This window comes from Protopterus annectens, chromosome 2.part0 (assembly GCF_019279795.1).
Source record: "Protopterus annectens isolate FY-2018-M chromosome 2.part0, PAN1.0, whole genome shotgun sequence".
NCBI classification, from domain to species: Eukaryota; Metazoa; Chordata; order Ceratodontiformes; family Protopteridae; genus Protopterus; species Protopterus annectens.
Genome location: NC_056728.1, coordinates 1,127,272,404 through 1,127,294,589, shown reverse-complemented (window position 1 = coordinate 1,127,294,589; position 22,186 = coordinate 1,127,272,404). Strand labels below are relative to the sequence as shown.

The 22,186-nt window shown below is 41.4% G+C and overlaps 1 protein-coding gene across 1 annotated transcript in view; it reads left to right on the top strand.

The window, feature by feature from the left end:
- PPM1K (protein phosphatase, Mg2+/Mn2+ dependent 1K) overlaps nucleotides 1-22,186 on the top strand; it is a 334,062-nt gene that overhangs the window by 103,892 nt on the left and 207,984 nt on the right. Inside the window, exon 5 of the mRNA XM_044061323.1 lies at nucleotides 13,173-13,317. Within this exon, the coding sequence (XP_043917258.1) occupies nucleotides 13,173-13,317 (145 nt within the window). The remainder of the gene's footprint in view (nucleotides 1-13,172; nucleotides 13,318-22,186) is intronic.

Genomic DNA, 22,186 nt, shown 5'->3' with positions numbered 1-22,186 from the left:
ATAAGAGTCCTAGGGCGGACCCGGAAACTATTAGTCAGGGGCCTAAGGGTGTTAGAGCCTCTGTTGTTAAGAATCCAGTTCCTCTAGATAAGGAAGCTAGAGCTTTGGATAGATGGGGTAAGAAGGTGTATACCTCTTCTACTTTAGCAATGAGGGCTTTAAATTGCCAGTTTCATATGTTGACGTATCACAATTTCCTCCTTTCTCAGCTAAAATCTAAAGTGGATGCTTTGGCAGAGGGCATTGAGTGTAAAGAATTGCAGGATTTAGTACATGTATCTGAACAGGTGGGTAAGCATTCTTTGCAGTGTGGTTTTGATGCTGTACAGGCCTCTTCTAGGGTGGCTGCCACTGGTTTAGTCCTTCATGGGCATGCCTGGCTTAAGGATCAGAATTTGTCCGAGCATGTTAGAACTAGAATTCTGGATGCCCCTTTATAGTCTGAAGTTTTGTTTGGTCCCCCTGTGGAGTTGGTTTTGAAGAAAATGGAAGACAAGGCTAAGTCTATGCAGACTGTTAAAGATTTTTTGCAGGTGCAACCTCCAAAGTTTAGTAGAAATTGGCCTACTACGGGGTGGACGTACCCTTCTTCTGATTCTCAGTCTAGGGGTAGATCTAGACGTGGCAGGGGCAGAGCTCATAGTACATTCAGGCCTAGAACTTGGAGTTCGCCTGCACAACCTGCAGGGGAAGGCAGGGGCCAGTCCTTTCGTAAACAGGCCCAATGACCTGCATTTTCAGCTGCCAGATTCTTCTTGCCTGGCAGCTCCTTTGGGAGGAAAGTTAGCACTTTTCAAGCAAAACTGTCTTTTAGTCACCCAGGACAAATGGGTGTTGGACATTATAAACCGAGGCTACAAGTTCTATTTCCATACATTGCCTCCTTTCAAAGGCATGCCAGACGTTCCTCCTCGGCAAAGGATAGAGGTTCACAAGCAGATTTCTATACTTCAAATAGGAGCTATACAGCCAGTTCCTCTGTCAGAAGTGGGCCTAGGATTTTACTCTCGCCTGTTTCTAGTACCAAAGAAAGGAAACACGTGGAGACCAATTTTGAATTTATCTATCCTCAACACTTATCTGGACATTCCAAAGTTCAAAATGCTGACGTTACAACAGCTTTTACCTCTGCTGGGAAAAGATCACTGGATGGTAACTCTGGATCTCAAAGAGGCTTATCTTCATGTTCCTATCAGGCCCAGTTGCAGGAGGTACCTACGTTTTCGGGCTGGAAATTTACATTATCAGTTCTCTGCATTGCCCTTTGGCTTATCTACTGCGCCCAGAGTGTTCACAAAGGTTCTGGCTCCAGTGATGGCCTTGTTCAGGTTGAGGAATACAGATTTATCATTATTTGGACGATTGCCTGATTATTGCACAAGACAAGGACGAACTTCTTCATCATCTACAGTATGTGATGGTAGTGTTAAGATGCCTAGGGTATTCTGTGAACGAAACAAAGTCCAGTCTAGTACCCTCTCAGGACATGTGCTTTCTGGGTGTGAGACTGAATACAGCTTCCCAGATGGCCTTTTTGACCCCGGACAAACAAAGAAGCCTTTCTCTTTATTTCCATCAAATGTCTCTACAGTCCAGGCTGACTGCAAAGACAGTCCTTCAAGCCTTGGGGTTCATGGCATCTTGTATTCTGGTGCTTCCCAATGTCAAACTGCATATGAGGAAGCTTCAGTGGTATCTCAAAAATGTATGGACACAACACTGCCAGGATCTAGACACTGTCATTCAGATAATACCTTGCATTCAGAAGGAATTTTTGTGGTGGGCTCAGGAATGTCACCTAAACAAGGGACTCTCTGTGACCCGACCAGAGGCGAGTCAGATTCTAACGACAGATGCCTCAGACAAGGCTTGGGGAGCACACCTCAATGGAAAATGGGTGCAAGACACGTGGCCTGTCAGACTTCAACATTTGCATATCAACTTGAAGGAGATGTTAGCAGTCCAATTTGCATTGATGGCTTTCAAGGATTTACTTCTCCCAGGGCAGGTGTTGATTCAAACAGACAACACTACTGTCATGTGGTACATCAACAAGCAAGGGGGAACCCATTCACCGCTTTGCAGGCAAGCGATGATTTTGTGGGAGACTGCTCTCAGTTTACACCTCAATCTTCAGGCAAGGTTTCTACCAGGAGCACAGAACTCCTTAGCAGATGTGTTGAGCAGACAAATAGTGGATCCTCACGAGTGGAAACTGGATCCTCATGTATTTCAAATGTTGACAGTGTTATGGGGGACTCCAGACATAGATCTGTTCGCTTCTCCACTAAATTACCAGTTGCCAAAGTTTTGCACAAAAATGTTTCATCCCACAGCTTGGAAGGTGGATGCTCTATCATTCAGTTGGAGCAATCTTCATGTCTATGCCTTTCCACCTCTGCCTCTCATTCCCAAGGTACTCTTGAAGGCCAGACAAGACATGCCATCCATGATTCTGATAGCGCCGGATTGGCCTCGACAGCACTGGTACCCACTACTGAGGAGTTTAGTACGGGAGCCTCCATGGCCTCTGCCTTTGATTCCGCATCTTTTGTCTCAGGAGGACAATCACTTCCTCAATGTCCAGATTCAGTCTCTGCATCTAACAGCCTGGCATATTCTGCTTTAGACCCTGGAGGGTCTCAGCTTCCACAACAAGTTTTGAATGTTATTTTGGAGGCCAGAAGGCCTAGTACAAGGAAAGTTTATGCTGATAAATGGAGGAGATTTTTTATTTGGTGCAAAGCGAAGGACTTTGATGTTTCCAAGCCTGATTTTAAGTATTTCTCTTCAATATCTTACTGAGCTATTGGACAAGGGTTTGTCTTTCTCCTCGATAAAGGTTCATGCTGCAGCCATTTCTGCTCACTATGACTGTGACCCTCTTTTATTTTCTCATCCTTTGTTTAAGCAGTTTCTTAGAGGGGCAAAGAACATAAGACCCCCACGTAGAGCTCCTACTCCTGCTTGGGATCTCAATTTTGTGTTGGAAAAACTTACTCTACAACCTTTTGAGCCTGCAGCTACTGCCGAGTTAAAGTATTTATCATGGAAGACTGCTTTTTTGTTGGCCATTACCTCTGCAAGACGGGTTTCTGAATTACAGGCCCTTATGGCAGTGGAACCTTTCTTGATTTTTCATAAGGATAGGGTATCTTTGCGTACTAATCCTTCCTTTATGCCTAAAGTGGTTTCTAGTGTGGCCTTGAACCAAACTATTCATTTGCCTACTTTTTATGCAAACCCCCAAAATAAAGGGGAGAAGATTTTGCATACTTTGGATATTCACAGGCAGTTGCGTTATTATTTGAGCAGAACCAAAGGGTTCAGGCAGTCTCAGCAGTTGTTTGTTTCTTTTGCTTTGGGTTCTCAGGGAAAACCTGTGTCAAAACAAACTATTTCTAAATGGATTGGTTTTTGTATTTCTTTCTGCTATTCCCATCATGGTAAGGAGATTCCGGCTGGAATCAGACCTCATTCCACTAGAGCTACTGCCACTTCTACTGCCTTTCTAAGGGGGGTAGCTACAAAAGATATTTTGGAAGCAGCCACTTGGAGTTCAGTACATACTTTTCTAAACATTACCTCCTTCCTCTTTATTCTAAGTCTAGGGCTGGATTTGCCACTGCAATATTACAGGGCATTTTAGCAGCCCCTAATGCTTTATGATTTTGCCATCCTCCCTTTACCTCTGCTTTGGGATTCTACCCATATGTAAGGACTGCAGCAATGTGAGATGAAGAACATAGTACAGTTTTGTACCTACCATAAATGTAGATGTTCGAAGATCCACATTGCTGCAGTCCAATTTACCCTCCCTCCTTCCCTCTGTAGTTTGGCATGGTTATATGGTTTGGGTGATGGTTGTTATTGGGCATGTTTTTGGGAGGTATCCTGTTTTTGGGCTGTGGCCTTTCTTTTTAGGGCCTTCTGACATCTGGGGCAAGAAAAGACTGAGGATATGACGTCGGTCATGCGCTTTTATACCCTGACGCTCTGATGTCAGATCTGAGCGCCATGACAGACGTCAGCCTAATACTTTGGTATTCGGGCCGACCGAGGACAGCGGACTACCCATATGTAAGGACTGCAGCAATGTGGATCTTCGAACATCTACATTTATGGTAGGTACAAAACTGTACTTTTCTAGTTGCTTGGGAGTTGCTATTAAAAATGGCCCTGATGAATACTGTACCCTATACTAGTTGTTTGGTTTAACTTGTTCTCAGGTTGGGGAGAGGGAATTTTTCTTTTTAAAACTCTAAAAATGTAAGGTATGTTTCTGCAGGGGGGAAACAAAATGCAACACGTGAAAATTGTACTGTATTTCTGTGATATTTTTTCTGGTTTAACTTTTTCTCAAGTTGGGGAGAGGGAATTTTTCTTTTTAAAACTCTAAAAATGTAAGGTATGTTTCTGCAGGGGGGAAACAAAATGCAACACATGAAAATTGTACTGTATTTCTTTGATATTTTCTGGTTGCTTGAGTTCTGGTTTGAGTTTACTGTAGTATGTTTTATTCTCCAGTTATCTGGATATGCCTTTTTATCCAGTACCCTCAGGAGCCGTTTCTCCCCATCTCACCCATCATCTTTATCATGTCTGCTGTGACTTCATTTGAGACTGCTGCTTTCCTTGACCTTAATTTTTTTATAGTGCTGCTCTTATGTTTATGGTTGGCTCCTACTCTTCTCTCATTGTAGGCTGTGTCATTGGTAGTACAGCTTCTTTGGAGTTTTCTTCATTCAGAAACTGCTGGAAGTACACTTCCTATCTGCCTTTGTCTTGTGGATTGGTGAGCAGATTATTGCTGATATCCTTTTATGAAGGGTGTCTGACTGTCTTTATATGTCTGTCTTTGCCTTGCAACCTGATTATAGTTTTTGCACCATCTACCGAGTCACATTCCAGGGGCTGGTAGAATGCTTCTAATGCCTTTTTCTTTGCTAGTGCAATTCCACTGTTAGCATCTTTGTTAACCAACCAGTATTTCCTCCTTCCATATCCCACTTTTTCCTGCACTCCTCCTTTCTTTTGATGACCTCCACCACCAGCTTTTCTTATGCATCTTATTTCCATACCTGGTTCGGCCGCATATCTTCTCTGTAGTCCTCACACATGCTACTTTGAGGTACTACCATTTTTCAACTCCACCTATTTTCTCTTCTTCCTGAGGTACTATAGCCCCAAGTATTTCCTTGAGCTGTAGTAATTTCTCTCAGTCAGCTTCCACGTTTTCAGCCTAGTCTTTGACCTTGGAGCCTTCTCTGACCACTGCTTGCAGCTGATTGTAGCAACCAGTGAATTATGCTTTAGGCCAACTGTTAATAGGGTGACTTTGAAATCACTGATTCTAACCCAGTGCCCTTTCCTTACAAAGAGGAAGTCTGCCTGAGTTGCATGTTGTCCACTCTTTTATATGTGATCTTGTGATAGTCTCTCTTTCTGAACCACATGGTGGCTACGATCAAGGCATTTGCCAGACAGAAGTCTAGAATGGCCTATACTTTATTCCCGTTTCCCTACCATGTGGACCCAGACAATCCTTGTATACTCTTCTGGCTGACTCGATATATGCATTAAAACCACTCATTATCAACACCAATTTACATTGTCCTGCTTTATCTAGTATGTCCTGCAACTCCTCTCCGAATGTAATCTTTTTCTCACTATTGCAACCCTGTTTGACATAGGCTGAGATAGGGCAGTGCTCAATCATTAGGTTAGAGTCTGATTGCCATGAGTCTATCAATAAGTCGTCTTAAGTCTCTCACCACAGTTCCCACACCCGTTATAGCCTGTCCGGAGTCGTAGACTGGATCCTAAGCTAAGTGTATTTGTTGCACTGCCCTTCCAGCTTACCTCCTGGATACATAGGGTGTCCAGCCTCCTCCTTACCATCATGTCATCCGCTTCCAAGCTCGATCCAGTCAGTAAACCTATATTGAGTCTAGCAATTCTTAGTTCATATCTGGCAGGTTAAGAGTGACCATTTAGAAAGAATTTGAGTACTTGTAGGATATTTGTACAGCAAACAACAATGCATTATACAAACATTTCACAGTTTGCAAGGAGTTTGTAAAAATTCAGGTTTGGAATTATTGAGAATGTGGAAGTGAATCCAAGGGGTGAAGAATGGGAGAAGAAATTGGGAGTACAGAGAGTTGTTATGGCAATTAAAAGCAAATGCTGGTATAATCCTGGGTTTGAACAAATGTATATCTGTAAAACCGGTGTTGAAAATGAGATCTGCTGAACTTTGATTTGATTTAACAATTTTCTAATCTTTTTTGGCCAGCTTGTAGTATTTTACATGTTTTAGCTGAGTTGTATAACTGGTAATGTAATCTTTCAACTAAATGAAGAGTCAAAACAAAAGTGTTTTTTTTTCCTGTTTGATGTATTTTTTCTTATATTTCTGACTGTGACGTATTAATGAGGATTAATTTAGTGTGGAATCATGGACTTGTGGAATAGATGTTCTGAAGTACCTTTGAATATGTAGAGGGACGAAAGTGCTAAACGTAATTGAATGATAGAAATAGTGTGTGTTTTTTTTTTTTTTTTTTTTTTTTTTTAATTTTTATTCGTGGTGACTTAAGTATTTACCTGTTGTAGCCTCCTTGCATTTGTTTTTTGTGGTTCTTGGTTATTTAGCCTTTTTCTTTTCTTTTTTTTTTTTTCGAGGTTGCTTTTTATTTTATTTCAAGATTCCCCCAGAGTGCACATATTCCTTCTTGGCCCTTCTGGTCTTGATAGTATCAACCTGAACGTCTATTGCATTTACTTCAAAAGCTCTTTGGGATTGACAAATCCTTCAGTGTTGACCTGGGTCATGCCTGTGATGACCGTAATGCCATTGATCCTGATTTCCTTCAACCTCAAGATTCCTTTGTGGTCAAGCAAATCTCTTTGAGGAGGACCTTGGCTCTCTCAGTTGTCCTTGGTGCTGTCCATATTCACTTGGGGTCAATCATGGACGCTACAGTCCTGTTGGTCTTAAACATCGTTTGAGACAGATGCTTGTTCTTTCTTCCCCTGCATATTTTTTGTTGCCATCCAGTGAGTGGCCTGGAAGTTTTCAATCCCTCCTTAGACCTCTGTGAAGACCGGTGTACAGTTTGTATGTTGGCATCTACCTCATAAGTTTAACCTAGTTCCTTTCCTCAGCAGGAGGTTCTTCATTTTATTTTTGGATTTCTTCCCTGTGTCTGTCCCTCTTGGGTGGTTGTAACCATCTATTCAGATGGATAACCCACTGTGGGACTCTTCCTTTGGGTTTGGCACTGCTTGCTTTCCTTCTCTGGAACTGCTGATAACTTCCACCATGGGGAAATAGTGCCCAAACATACCTATTTTCACTTTGGGTTCATTAGCTTTGCAGTCCATGATGGCCCCTTCTGATTGCTGTGTTTGCCCTCTAGTTTGTTTTTGCCCCTGGCAGCATGGCATTTTGGTGCCAACTTGAAAGTGCTTAGGTGTGTACTTCAAGCAATGAGGTTGACATCACTCAATATTCTTCCGTTGCTGTGGTTTAGCAGTGGCACAAAACTCTGGTACCTCTTCCTCTTGAGTTGTCCACCATAATATACTTTTGCCTTGTAGCATCACATGGGTCTTCCTTCTGGCCCTTCATTTATTGTAGGGTTTCAAGCATTAATCTATTTAGTTGTTGCAGAAGTGTAATACACTGAGGGAATAATCTGCTAAACTGCTTCAATAAATCATACTAGCAACATTATAAACAGGTGTTGGTGTGTTCTGGTAAAATTTTGATGTTGCCTTACTTCTATCCTAGACTTGAAGACTGGATACTGCAGGCCCTCTCACCCATCCCTGTTTGGGCTTTGGTGTTTATGCTGGTCTTGAATCTATTATGGATGTCACTGTAGGTGGTGGTAGTTTTGGCTTAACCCCTTTTTCTGGAGTCTTGTACAGTACTTCTTCCTCACAAAGACTTTATTTGGGGAGTCAGGTTATTGTCTTTGGATATTATTTAAAGCCCTTTTGACCTTGCTTGTATCTTCTTTAGTGGTCTGATGCCAGGGCAGTTATGGTTTTGGCTGCCACAGCGTCTTCTGCAGAAGTTCCTTCTGAGCCTTTAGAGGTTTTGTGCAAGACTTTTCTGAGCTTTTCCCTCTTGCTAGGGCCTAGTTTGGGGAACTTGTACACTGTCATTTGTTGGCTTTTCTTCCTTGATGTTTTTCCTTAACATGGGAACTTCATCTAATGCTGTTTCTTGAGACTCTTCCCGCTTGCTAGGACCTATTTCAGGGGCCCAGCACCATGGCCTTTAGGGACTACTAAGGGCCTTTTACTCTTATTTAGCGGTCTAATGTAAGCTCTTCTGAACCACTGTACTTGCTCCCTGCCAGCATCTAGGGGTTGATGTCCATCTTGGATACTGGCTCCATGGGCCCATTTTCTTACTCCTGACCAAGAGTCTACTCACTCAGGTTTGTTCCAGTTTCTGCGTTTATCAGAGCCCATCTGTCACTTCTATACCATCAGCAAGAAGCTTTTGTTTTCACAGCCAGTCTGGTGGTCTTGGCTCACAGGCTGCATTAGATGAGACATTTCCCTCTTGGTTGTTTACAGAATTGTTTCTAATTGTTTTGTGCTGCTCTGCTCCTCGCAGGTCTGTGTGCAATCCTTTTTTTTTGTGTATATGTGTGTGTGTGTGTGTGTTGTCATGCAGTGTTACTCAGCGATCTCACTTTTATCTCTGTTAGACCTCTGTTTAAAAAAAAAAAAAAGTGGGGGGAGAATTTTGCAAACTTGGAAGGAACCACACTTTCATCTAATAGTTACTTCACTGTCCCTTCCTCATTACTCTCATTTTTCATGCCATTGGACAGCACAACTTGTTCTTCAGAAGACAGACAAGCTCTTGTATCCCTGTATACTGAATCTGCCATGGGCTTCTAATTTGCCGCCTTGTTCGTGAAACCTCAGAGAGGTAGGCTTTACTTATCGTGGATTGATGTCTTCTCCGAATAATGTGGAATTTCCACCATCCTAATCCCTTGATCATTCGTGTGGACAAGTATGTCCCTTGTGGACTTTCCTCCTGTTGTCCTTTGGGATAGGTCTAAAAGGACAGTATGCACAGACTTTACATAATCCCTGCATCATACCCATCTGTTGCAGTCACTCTGCAGTCTGTTTCCTATTCTAAACAGTTGCTCAGAGATTGTAATCTTGTCTTATTTTCTGGTAAGAGCAAACTTCAGCCAAACCAGTGGTTTAGCTTCCTGTTGTGAAGCTCTTTTGTTAATAACATGTCTTCCAAGGTTTTGTGTATTATGGCTTTTTTTACTACAGTTGGTCTTCCCCCTTAAAAGTTCACTCTCATCTCCTCAGCTGCTGGGTGTATTTGTTTTTGCATGTATGCTTATAGTAGCTTCAGAGATCACATGCAGGTCTTTGCATGAAGATCTCCTCTTCTGACTGGCATTTTTGTCAGCTGTTGTGTTTTTTATTGGACTGCAGACATATCTCATCTTTAACCCAAGTTTACAGTGTTCTTCATACCATAGCCATGTTGTTGGTCACCTTCTCTATTTGTTTTTTTGGAAGACCCTTTCCCTTTGAAGATTACAAGTCATTAATTTTATTAGGAAGTCAGACTTTAGCTTCTGTTTTCTGATTTACTCAATGTTGTATGACTGAGGTGTGCATCTTAACTCAAAATGTACTATAATACCCAGTCAATAACTCTTCAATTTTCAATGTAGTATGTGGCTGTGGTGTATGTGCCGGTACCAAACTATACCCTCACAGCCTTCTAGCTGATCTCTGTTGACATTCAGAACCTTTTGAGTTTCCATTTTCCTTTCAGTCCATACTCTAGATTCTTACTAGTAACAGTTTGTTACAGCATCTCTGTCAATTCCAGGTGCTTTGCCTATTACATTTAATTCCTAATGATGTCAGTTTTATAGTACCCTCATCTGTTGTCAGTTTATCGCAATTTTCGGGGGGGGGCTATAACATGCATTTGTTAACCAGGATTGTCTGAATGGGCATGAGAATCCCTTTTAGCAGAGACCTGGGGAGAAAACCTCCATATGACAACAATCTACTCTACAAGCTTTATGTAGCAAATGGCAATAGTATTGTATAGTAACAGTGTACAGGCTACATCCATGAACACAACATAACTTGCAGGTTTTTACATGTAATATTCATGCCTTTATACATGTGCAAATATATCCCAAGCTCTGTAAACTGTTGGGTAGCAGCTGGTTATGTAGCATCAGCCTCCCACAGCACCAATACTTTTCCTGAAGCTTGGCAGTCATTTTATAGATTTAAGACAGAACATTGCAATATCCTGAGCTCTTATGACATTTAATTGTCAGTTTTCATTAAATGTCTGTGACTTTGTGGATGTTATGACCACATTTGTTAAGCAGATGCCTTCTGTGCCTTTAATTTTATATAGGAGTCCATCCTTTTCTGGGCTCTTCTCAGGAATTCCACATTCAGCATTTAGTTTAGGACTCCGTCCCTACAGGTGGAGGATATAAAACTTCCTGTGTCAGATATGAAAGGTACATTCTTAATGTAAAAGGTAGATGGGTGTTGGCAGTTTCATAAACTTCATCATTTCCTTCCTGCTTTTCTCCCTCAGTCTTTGGGCCTAGACAACACTTGTATATTGGTTTCCATTTTCTGCTTTCTGCTTTCCACTTTTCTTTTGCTCTCTGCCTTTCCTGACTTAAGACATCTGTTGATTTGGTCCTTGGACACTATGCATTATTGGTGTGCAGTAGGGGCTAAAGTAGCCTGGGAACGTTTTTTTTTCTCTCCTAGAATTGGGCTGAATACACGCTCATTCTTAATCCTACAAATGAAGGATATGAACCTGTCATCACAGATCTAGCATAACGGTAAACATGTAACTTTCATACCTTCAAGGAGCATTCAGTGTAACAGTTCTGCCAACACCCTGTCCAGTATACATGGAAGAAATCTTGTAGCTTCCTCTAGGTATTGAAAGTCAAGGAAGCCTTTTTGACTATTCTGATGTAATTTCATTGGTTGGAACTATTGCATTTCATGGAGTACTATTGTATTTCTGTTTTATGTATAACACTGTCTGATTGTTATTTAAAAGTTAACATTTGTCCTTGCTAATTACTGTTCTGTGTTTGTCCTGGTTAACTACCTTAAAGTGTATTACTTGATTTACATAGAGAGAATATTTCTCTAAATTTAGTTATGTTCAGTGTTTTGCTGCTTTTTCTGTTCATCTTGATGTACATTCATCAGGGTATGTTATTATCCAGATGTACTCCTTTTTACAAAGATTTTCTGTGACTGTTCAGTAGGAATACATGTTTTAAAAATATCTCCACTATGCCTTACAAATGCATAAATTTCAGTTTAATGTATGATATTTTAGCTACCATGACTACTGTAGCAAATTACTTTTGTTTTGGCTACCAAGAGCTCCAGGTTAAAACTTGAAGTGACCTTAGCAGTAGGGGTTAACGAAACTGTTATTTGTTTTGGCATTATTAAATGATTTGTTTGTCGCATTGAATACAAGACTGATTTATTAGGCAGCATACAAAAAAGTATTTGGCTGTCACTCCCCCCAATTTTTGCTGTGACTCACTCGTGCTATGCCAACATACCTCCCTCCCTCGACAGTCACACTCCCTTATTTGCATATGCTAACTTCATTGTTACACAAATACAACTGCAGTGAATCCTTTTCTAAACTGTTTTTCAGCAAACCCAAGTTGACTACAACACAGTTTGCCAAGCAGAACATTTGGTAAATCATAATTGCCAAGATATCAACAACCTGCATGATAATCTTCCATAGATTACATACACACATACATTTTTCCCCATTTTTAGTCTGTCTCTGCTGCTGCTGATTATAGATTGCTTTATTGCTTTGGCTAGTGGTGGTAAGTTTTGATTTGGAGCACAGTGTCGGAGTCTGCATAATGAACTTCCTCAAACCACAAAGAAATCCTGGAGACTGCAATAGATAATTAACTTTTGGCTTCACCATTGTATTGCATAGGCAGATCCTGTTCTTCCCAATGCACATCTTGAATAAGGCAGGAATTTGGCTTAGTATGTGGTGGTGCTGCAGTAGCGTTGTCGCCTCATAGCAAGACGTTGTCCCGTTCGATTCTCAGCTAGAGCGTCTTCTGTGTGGAGGCATACGTGAATGGGGCATGCCTTCGTTGAAGGTTGTGCATCAGGGCTGGTAACCTGGTATGTAAAAATCCACTACCAATCATTAGCGGACCGGAGTTCCGCTGTGGCAACCCCTAACCGGGAAAAAGCCGAAAGAAACGAACATGTTAATCCTTTACCACTGGTCGAATACACAGCTTTTTGACCTGCTGCACACTAAAGCATTAAATAATGCAGAACAGTATAGTTACCATGTTAAACATGAGGCATTCAGACTTTCTTGGCCCTTCCCTAACTGTCAGTGTTTTGATCATAGCTCTCAACCTTCCATCACCCAAATGAGGAACACTCACCTTCATAATGTGGAATAAATGGGCAAAATGTGGAACATGCACTAATGGCTTACTAACACCTTTAACTAGGAAGGTCATAGGATGGTTAAAATATGCTGGTTTTACTTATAAAGAGGATCCTTTAATGAATTAATATGATTAATTTCTATTTACCATGGATTTCACTTAATGTGGAACTTTGAGGAACTTCGAGGAACATGAACTTTTTAAGACCCCAAATGAGGTACGTTCCTTGTAATGAGGTACACTTGAGAGTTATGGTTTTGATATCTCAGTGACTTAGAATTTTCCCATAGAGCTTTGCTCTCTGTGACAGAAGTTCTTGACTGGGAACTTTTAGTTCTCCTTGGCTTCTTGTCAGTGTTTTTTTTTTTTTCCCCTCCTCAGTGATTTGTGAAATTTTTTTCTTGTTCCACTAATCCTCTTTCTTTCTTTGTCTTTCTCTCTCTGGTGACAGAGTTTCTAGTTTCTGCATACATCATGACGTGCTGCATTGGATTCTGCTTTCTTCATAGCAGATTTTAACAGTAAACCTTAGGAGCTAGGACAGTAATGAAATGTTGCTTGTCCATGCTTTCATTTGCTATAATTTTCTTTCAGTTTAGCATACTGAGTTATACAATGTTTCATAATTATGCCTTTTATCCATTACAGAGTGAAGAAAAGCGGAGGTTTTGTAGCCTGGAACAGCCTGGGACAGCCCCACGTGAATGGTAGACTTGCTATGACGCGAAGTATTGGTGACTGTGATTTGAAGCAGAGTGGAGTGATTGCTGATCCAGAAACTAAAAAAATTTTGGTAATAAAAATAGTTACATTTTTTTCCCTAAGTTGTTGAGCCAGAATAACCACTTGTTTAGTTTCAGCAAGTGGTGCAGAACACTTGGATTTCAGTCTTGATTCTAGACCACTAAAGGTACCTCCAGTGAGGGTGGAGGTCCTAAATTATGCTTGGTTCTCTTGAACAATAAAGAGAATTTAGAAAGGAGCATATTCTCTTTACTGCTCAGGATGGATTGTGATCAAATATTTGCCACATCTTTTCCATCTCCTCCCCTCTGTGATTCAACGTGCCATGTCACTTTGATATTTCTTGTAGAAATGGCATTTTGATAGGCTTATTCTGGATGCCATACTCTAGTGGTACAGTAAATTCTTTGACGACTTATTTTCTGACTGCTTAAATAGACTTGTAAAGTCTAGAAGATAACGCAAGTGACAGACTGACAAATCTTGTGAATGTTTAGATGTAAAAATCATAACATCACTGCCAGGTCAAAAATACATTCTGAAATTACTTAAACTGTGAGGTGTAGAACAAAATAATTGCTATAACTTTGTGATCTGTTAATGTACATGAGCAGGGTATTTTTGTTTAATGAGTGTCCTGTTTTTTTTTTTCTGTTGCTCTCTCCCCTCCTTTACCATTCATTGAGCTTCTGATGACCAACACAATTCATGACCCGCTTTCCCATTTGTTTACCTGCTTCAGGACACTTGTTTAGTGTTGCTTCCACACCATGGCTTGTGGGTATTCCTCTTTCTTTACCAATCAATTGTGCTGTTTTATAGCATGGAATCACACTAGGTCCTTAGCTTCCTAGTCATTTATTTATTTCATGTAGCTTTGGTGCACTGGTCCGAGGAACCTTATCAATGATCCAAGCTGATGCCACAATTTTTATGCCAGTATGTAAAGCAACAATCCATATAACTTAAAAATCAGAAGACCTATTACTGTAGTTTATTATTAAATCATTATGGAAATGTTGATTCACTGTTAAACGCTATAAAATAATAGTTAGCCACAGATGGGTATTGCTCTTAGCAGGTATAGTAACCAAAATGAAATATTGCATAGCTAATTCTGAGGCCTGATTAGTGTTGTATAAAAGAATCCTGAGAGCAAATGGGTTGGCTGTATAGTTCTATTTGCTAACTGGATATTACAAATGTGTTTAGGATAGTACTTGTTTTGATACTAGTTAAATTGTGACATTTGATAAGGTCCATGATGTAGTCATTTTGGAGAGATTTGAAGAATGAGAATAAGAAAACCATTCTAATGGTATAAGGGAGCTTGTTCATATTGTTGTAGCAGGTTTTGAGAATGCTCATGCAGTAGTGAATCGTATGAAAGGAGGGAATTTGAGAGTTTGTGATTCAGAGTTGTAGGTTCTTGGGGGATGGTCTCTCTCTTATTTGCTTAAAATGGACAAAAATTGAGAGATGTGAAATTTTAGAAAAAAGCAAGACTAAAAGACTGACCAGTGATATTTAAGCATTTAACATCGTTTAAAGTTCAACAAACACTTCCAAAATCCAGAATAAAGAACGCTACTTTCCGTTGTATTGCTAGGAAGGCGTGCAACAGAAAGTGGCATTCTTTATTCTGGATTTTGGAAGTGTTTGTCGTGCTTGTCTACAACGTTTGATTGTTTAAAGTTCAACATTGATGTTCCCTCAAAACTGGATCAGTGACAAAGGTGCCAGTTATTTGCAGAAGAATGTTTTGTGAGGAACTTTAAAGGGATTAATGGGACTGCATATTATAATTTATGTATATTGAATTGTTTGCTTCTTGCAAGTTTGTGACTTAATTTTAGTTAGGAAGAGGGCCATATTGTAGTTTTTTATTTTTTTATTCTGTGGGGAATTTTCTGTGGGGAATTTTAGGTGTAGAATTAGAGTAGATAATATGCCTTATAATTGTAAACATAATGTACAGTGGATATAAAATGTTTACACACCCCTGTTAAAATGCCAGTTTTTTGTGATATAAAAAAATGAGACCACAATAAATAATTTCAAAATTTTTCCCACCTTTTAATGTAACTTATAACCTGTCCAATTCAATGGAAAAACAAATATGTTAGGGGAAAAAATATTAAAAATAAAAAAAAAAAATACAGTAAGCTGGTTGCACAAGTGCATAAGCAAGTTTTAGGTAATCTTTTTCCAGATACTTCTGTACTACTCAAGTACTCTTTTTCTACCATCTCTTGCTTCCCTTACCCCTTCTATTTTTTTTTTTTTTTTTTTTTTTCAAAAAATAAAAATAAAATATATATTTAGTGTTCTAGGTAATGAGATTCTTTGGTGGCACTTTGTTTCTACTGTATTTAGTAGTCTTTTTTTTCTACTAGCAATATGTCTATATTTTTTGTGGGTATAAGGTCCCAAATTCTGATGTCCACAGAGAATGTGCCATCTCGGAATTAAATTGGCTTGAATTTTCTGACTACCTTGCCTAGACCCAGCTAACTCTTGCACGTAAGCTTATTTTCCAAGCCAACTCCTTCCCTGTACTCTGCTCCATTCTTCACACATACACCCCAACATGAACCCTCAGATTTCCAACAAAATGCTTTTTAAATGTGACCAAACCAAACAAAAGAGCTGGACAAACTATATACTCCCATTGTGTAGCCAAATTTTGGAATCCCTACCCTCTCAAGTTGTGTCTCAGTAGCTTTTCGATGCTAATTTAAAGTTTTTATCTGAATAACCCTCATTGCTCCTGCAAAACCAATAAACCACCCTAGAGTTGCTTTCTTCCCACTAAACAAAAATAAGATACCCACATGGCAAATTCCAAAAAAACTCAAAACAGCCAAATTTATCTTGTACATAGATAACCTTATGTATACTAACTTTACTATGTCATATTATATTATGCTGTAAGAGTTCTATTGACTCAAAAAATGTTTCCTGTAACAAATGTAACCTTCAAATGTCTGTTTCCTAAAACAAATATAACAAAACAAATGTAACATCTGTATTATTTTGTTAAAACTGCAAGTGTTTACTGTCTTGCTAAAACACTAAATATTATGTGGAGTTTTTCTCCCTGGGCCTCCACTGAAAATGGGTTATTTGACCCAGTGGACTTTCATGGTCAACAAATATCAATCAATAAATAAATGTGTTTGAGCCCATCTCACTTGGATATTGACTGTGATATCTGTGCCAGCTTTAATTCTTCACCCTTATTGATCACAAAAATAAACTAAAGGGGTCTCTTGCCTTCAATGTTGTCTTCATCGGTTGCTGAGGCTCAGACCCCCTTAGAAACTGGATAAACCAAAAGGGGACCCTCATTCTTGGGACAGAGAGACTTGTAAAAATCTCCTGACCATCCTTCAACTTCTACCTTGCCTCCTTCCACAGAGCCACCTGCTAAGGTCTTGCAGTCTGATCTGTCACTACCAGATCCAACTTCTCAGACGTCAAGATCTTCTCAGATCCGTATTCCTCCATTTCCGACAGAGCCTATTCCATCCAGGCTTTTCTCTTCATTTCTTGGAATCGTCCAGAAGGCATTCTGTACCACCTTCCACTACCTCCTCTCTTTGGTCCTCCAGAAGCCTTTACTAAGCAGATGTAGACAGGATGATGACAAAGCTCCTCAGGATGCAGGTACAAATGGGGAGTCCTTTGGGCTTCCACCTCCTCTGGGCTTTAGAGTTGACCATGAACCACCTCCCCTTTGATTTCTCCTTTTCTGATCTATTCTATTGTGGAATAGTCTGATTCAAAATTCTTAAGGGTGTCTTCTTTGGATCTGAAGTTTGTTTCTTTGACTCCAATTTCTCTGAGTCAACCATCACAAAGCATCTCTGAGGTGGTGGGTCTGGGGCCTTGGAGTAGACTCCAAAGCATTCGGAGCCTTATCTTCCCTCAAGAGCCTGAGTGCTAGATAGCTTGGGGCCATCTCTTTCTTCAGGTGAAGTGGTAATTGGGCTGTAGGGGCCAACAGCCAGAGAATTTAGTTTTGGATCCATCAATTTCTGTGTCTCCTAGTGCCCTATGTTCAATGTGGTGGTGAGAATCTTCGTTATGCTTAAAGAACAAACATCCCTGCCCCTATTGGATTGGAAAACTTTACTTCATTCTTTTCTGTGTCCTGAGCCTCAGTTCTCTTCCACTGGGATAGTCAACCTGAGAAAACCTTCAGCTAGCCCACCAGGGCATTATCTCTTCCGATACTTCCTGGAACATCTCACTGAGGAAGTCCCTCTTATGAGAATGTGCAGGAGGCGGCACTTACTCGATGCAAGAATCTCTCACCTGAGGACACTGAGTTTTGATGAGAGGGAGGGGTCCCCAAGATCAACACCTGATGATGTCTCCTTTGGAGACCTCCTTGAGCTTCTCGAACAGAGGTGGTTGGTCTTCTGAAACCCCATCCCCCTAGAGGAATCTGTTTATGGAGGCTTTTGAGTCTGGCCCATCTATCTCCTGGGTGAATCCCCCAGCCAACCAGCTTGTAGAGCTGGCCTCTAAGTGGGTGAGGAAGGAGCCGGAGATGGTTGAGACCAGATAAGATTCTTGCCCCTCCAAAAGACTCTGCGCATTAGAGTAAGGGAGTCCCTGTTAATACCATGATTGTTGCTGCAGCTACAAGAAGTAAACTAGCAGAACAGAGTTCCTCTGTCCATCCCCACTAACAAGGGAATCCAGGGCACTGGACAGATTTGGGAAGTGTGATTTTATACTTCAGCGACCTAAGAATGAAAGTTGCTGAATTATTTGGCAAATTTTACAAGACTACAAAGGGATTTGATCAAGGAGCTTACCAAATCTCTTTCAGGGTCCACGTCCTCTGAGGATGGGGACAGAATTTCATCACAGCTGGCCACCCTCCAATCAATCTCTAATCTGTCCATGAAGTTGCTCTCCCATGATGTGGAAGGTACCACATGGGCAGTAGGCTAGCCATTAGGAGACATGTCTGGGCATGCTTGTGTGGCTTTGCAAAACCATCCAAGTCTTCATTTGTCAGTGCACCCTTTGATGGATAATCTCTTTGACACCACGGTTAATGACACGCTGTCCAGATGCTAACAGGAAGGGCCCTTCAAAGGCCCTTCTCTAGGAACCAATGAAGTGGTAAAAAGATGCGGTTCCTTTCCAGGAGTCCTGTGGAGATGGGAGTTCCCCCCTCTACCCATGAGAGAATTAACGGAAGATTCCACTCTCACTGCAGAGTTTTTTTCTTTTTCTTTCTGCTGTTCCCATTAGGGGTCGCCACAGAGGTCATCTGTTTCCATTTCTTCCTGTCCTCTGCATCTTGCTCTGCTACACCAACCACCTGCATGTCCACTCTCTCACCACATCTATAAACCTTATTTTGGGTCTTCCTCTTTTCGTCTTACCTGGCAGCTTCAACCTTAGCATCCTTTTCCAAATATACCCAGCATCCCTCCTCAGCACATGTCCAAACCAATGCAATATTGCGCCTCTAGCTTGGTCTCCAAACTGTCCAACCTGGCTGACCCTCTAATATACTTATTCCTAATCCTGTCTACCCTCGTCACACCCACTGCAAATCTTAACATCTTTAACACTGCCACATCCAGCTCTGACTCCTACCTTTTTGTCAGTGCCACTGTCTCTAACCCATCTAACATGGCTGGTCTCACTACCCTCTTGTAGACATTCCCTTTCACTCTTACTGGTACTCGTCTGTCACAAATCACTCCTGACACTCTTCTCCCCACTCCACCATGCCTGTACTCTCTTCTTCACCTCTCTTCCACACTCTCTCTTCCACACTCACCATTACTCTGAACTGTTGATCCCAAGTATTTAAACTCTCCCAATTGCTTTCTAATAGCAACACACATCCAGTGTGATTGCTGCCAAGTTAAACAGGCCCATTCTGATGCCTCCATAAGTGGTGTCTCATTGTCAAGTGGTGGAAAAAATGTTCTGTCAGTTGGGCAGCCACGCTGCGATCTTCTCATTTCTCCCTTCAAGTGTAACAGGCTCTTTGCCCTGATCCCTCCACCAAGGGAGTTGCGGAGAGATGCTGTTGTTCTGTTGCGGAGAGATGCTGTTGTTCTTGATTGGCCCTCCAGTCTCATTTATGCATTTCCACCAATTCCAAAGTTTCTTCAGAAAGCAGTTTGGTTGAAGAGCAGATGTTCTTCGTGTTTCACTGTTGCAGTCATCACACTTGGGTTTATCTGCCTGCAGGTAGCCCTCAGTCAGCCCGAGTACCAGAGTCTTGGGATTTCTGTGTCAGATGCTGTCGCCTCTTCCATGACATCAGGTCATCAGGGGTATAAAACATGCAACCGATGCCATTACATCAGCTTTTCTTGCCGTGTGGGAGCCCAAAGCAGTTCACAAGTGCCAGGCTGCTACCTGAAATTTTTGTTTTGAGTTTCAAACCTGAAGTCTTCTAAAGCTAAGTACCCCATTGGGGATCCTTTTTTCTTGCTCTAACCAATGTCAGAAAAAGTTAGCAATTGTCTTGCCTGTGGAAAGCCAATATCTCAGAGCCAATATCTCAGATTTTCATTCTTACTGTCACCTGCTTAGGCACAGACCAAGACGTTCCTCGCTGTCGGTTTTGTGCCTTAACACCCTAACTATTCGTCGTCGGGCTATTTTTGTCGCTAAATTCTTTCGCTCTTGTTCTCCGTATTCCGAAATAGCTTTGATAAGCCATCCGACTACCAATCTTCCAAAAACGTAAGGATAAAGACTGAGACAGACCGCATAGGTCCAAAACTGCCGACGACGCTTCCATTAAGCTATTCGACAGTCCGCCGGTACTCAGTGAGGCACCTTTGCAGCCCCCGATAACCACTTCTACAGATTTGCAGGCCTCTACTGAGACGCATTCGGAAGCCGGTTTGCCGCGAGATGCTTCTTCGACTATGGAACCTGTGGAGGTCTTTACCTTGGATGGGTCTGGAGCCACTATGCAGGTACCAGCTTCTGAGGGTGTATTCAGACCTTCCAATGTTCATATTAAACAGACTACTTAGTTTCTGATTAAAACTACCAAGTTTTTCAGGCCCAGAGTTCACACTACACCTAGAAAACTGATGACCTAAGGGCACATCCTCAAGCTCCCATGCCACAGAAACAAATGCTTAGAATGGCTAAAGACCTGATTTACTTTAATTAGGTAAAGCCAGCCTTCCCCCTCTAAAAGACCAAGAATTGATTTTCCTTCTGATTCTTCAGCTCATGAGTCCGATGAGTCTGATCCCTCTGGTTACAAGGACATACCCTTATCTACCTATGAGGATTCAGATGCAGATGATTCCATTCCCTCTGCCTCCCCTCCAGAGGACTTTTCTTTCGGTGAGACCTTGCATACCTTAAGAGGGCATTTCTGTTGGGAATGCCAGGACTACCCACAGTCCAAAAAGTCTCTGAGAATTTTTTGACTTGCCTCAGCACAGGCCTCTAGCTATAACCCCTGTCTTGGATATTGTAGATGATGTCTTCATGGAATCCAGTCTTACCCCTGATACTTTACCACCAGCTCCTAGAAAACTTGACCAGTACTACACAGTACCTGACTCTCACAAATTTCTCTTTAAAATTCCCACTGCGGATCCAGAGACAGTTTCCCAGGAACCTAAAAGTATTAAGGCTACTACAGCCAAAAACCCTACTCCTTCGGACAGGGATTCTAGGGCTTTAGATAGATTGGGTAAGAAGGTATATACCTCTGCAACTCTTGCCATCAGGGCTTTAAATTGCCAGTTTCACATGTTGAAGTACCAGCAGCATATTATGGAACTAATTAAACATGTTGATTCCTGATTGTGCAGAAAATAAAGATTTACAAGAGTTAATACATTCTGCAAATCAACACACTTTGCAGTGTGGTTTTGATGCCTTAGAAGCATCTTGCAGGGCTTCTGTCACTGGGTCTGTACTGAGAAGGCATACTTGGCTGAAGGAACAAATCTTGCCACAGCATGTCAAAGCAAAATTACTAGATGCTCCATTAAACCAAGAAATTTTGTTTGACCCAAAAGCAGAAGAAGTTCTTAAAAAGATGGAGGAAAAAGCTAAATCTGTGTAAACTGTTAAAGATTTCTTACAGGTACAGCCACCAAGAGTCAGTAGGCATTGGCCTTCTAAAAAATGATCCTTTCCATTCTATCCCAGACCTTATCTGTCCAAACCCAGGGGCAACAGACCACAAAGACTACAGTCTCAGGGTATGCAGAGATCTAAATAATGGAGTTCTCCCACCTCAAAAACAGGGAGTGGTAGGCCACCCCCTTATGGAAAAAGTTCACAATGACTTGTCTATCATTCTTCCCAGCCATGCCAAAGTACTTGCACCCCTAGGAGGAAAACTCGCCCTGCATGCAAAAAACTGGAAGTATATTACCCAGGACCGATGGGTCCTAACATTGTATCCTAGGGATACAGATTTCTACTTCCACTCACTGCCAACCTCAAGCGGGTTGGCAGACCTTCCTCCAAACCAGTGGGCAGAGGCTCAAAAGCAAGTACTTTCTCTTAGTATCAGGGCTATTCAGCCTGTTCCAATAGAGCAAAGGGGACAGAGTTTCTACTCCAGACTGTTCCTGGTGCCCAGAAAAGAGAACTCTTGGCGCCCTGTCCTGGATCTGTCCATTCGCAACACCTTCCTGGTGGCACCAAAATTCAAAATGCTTACACTTCAACAGCTGCTTCCTATGCTAGCCAAGGACTTCTGGCTGGTCACCCTAGACTTAAAAGAAGCTTATCTGCACATCCCCATAAGGGAATCTTGCAGGAAATATCTACATTTCAGGGCAGGCTTTATGCACTATCCATTCTCTGCTTTGGCTTATCTACTGCGCCCAGGGTGTTCACAAAAGTGCCTGGCTTCAGCCATTGCATAATGCAGGCAGAGAAATATT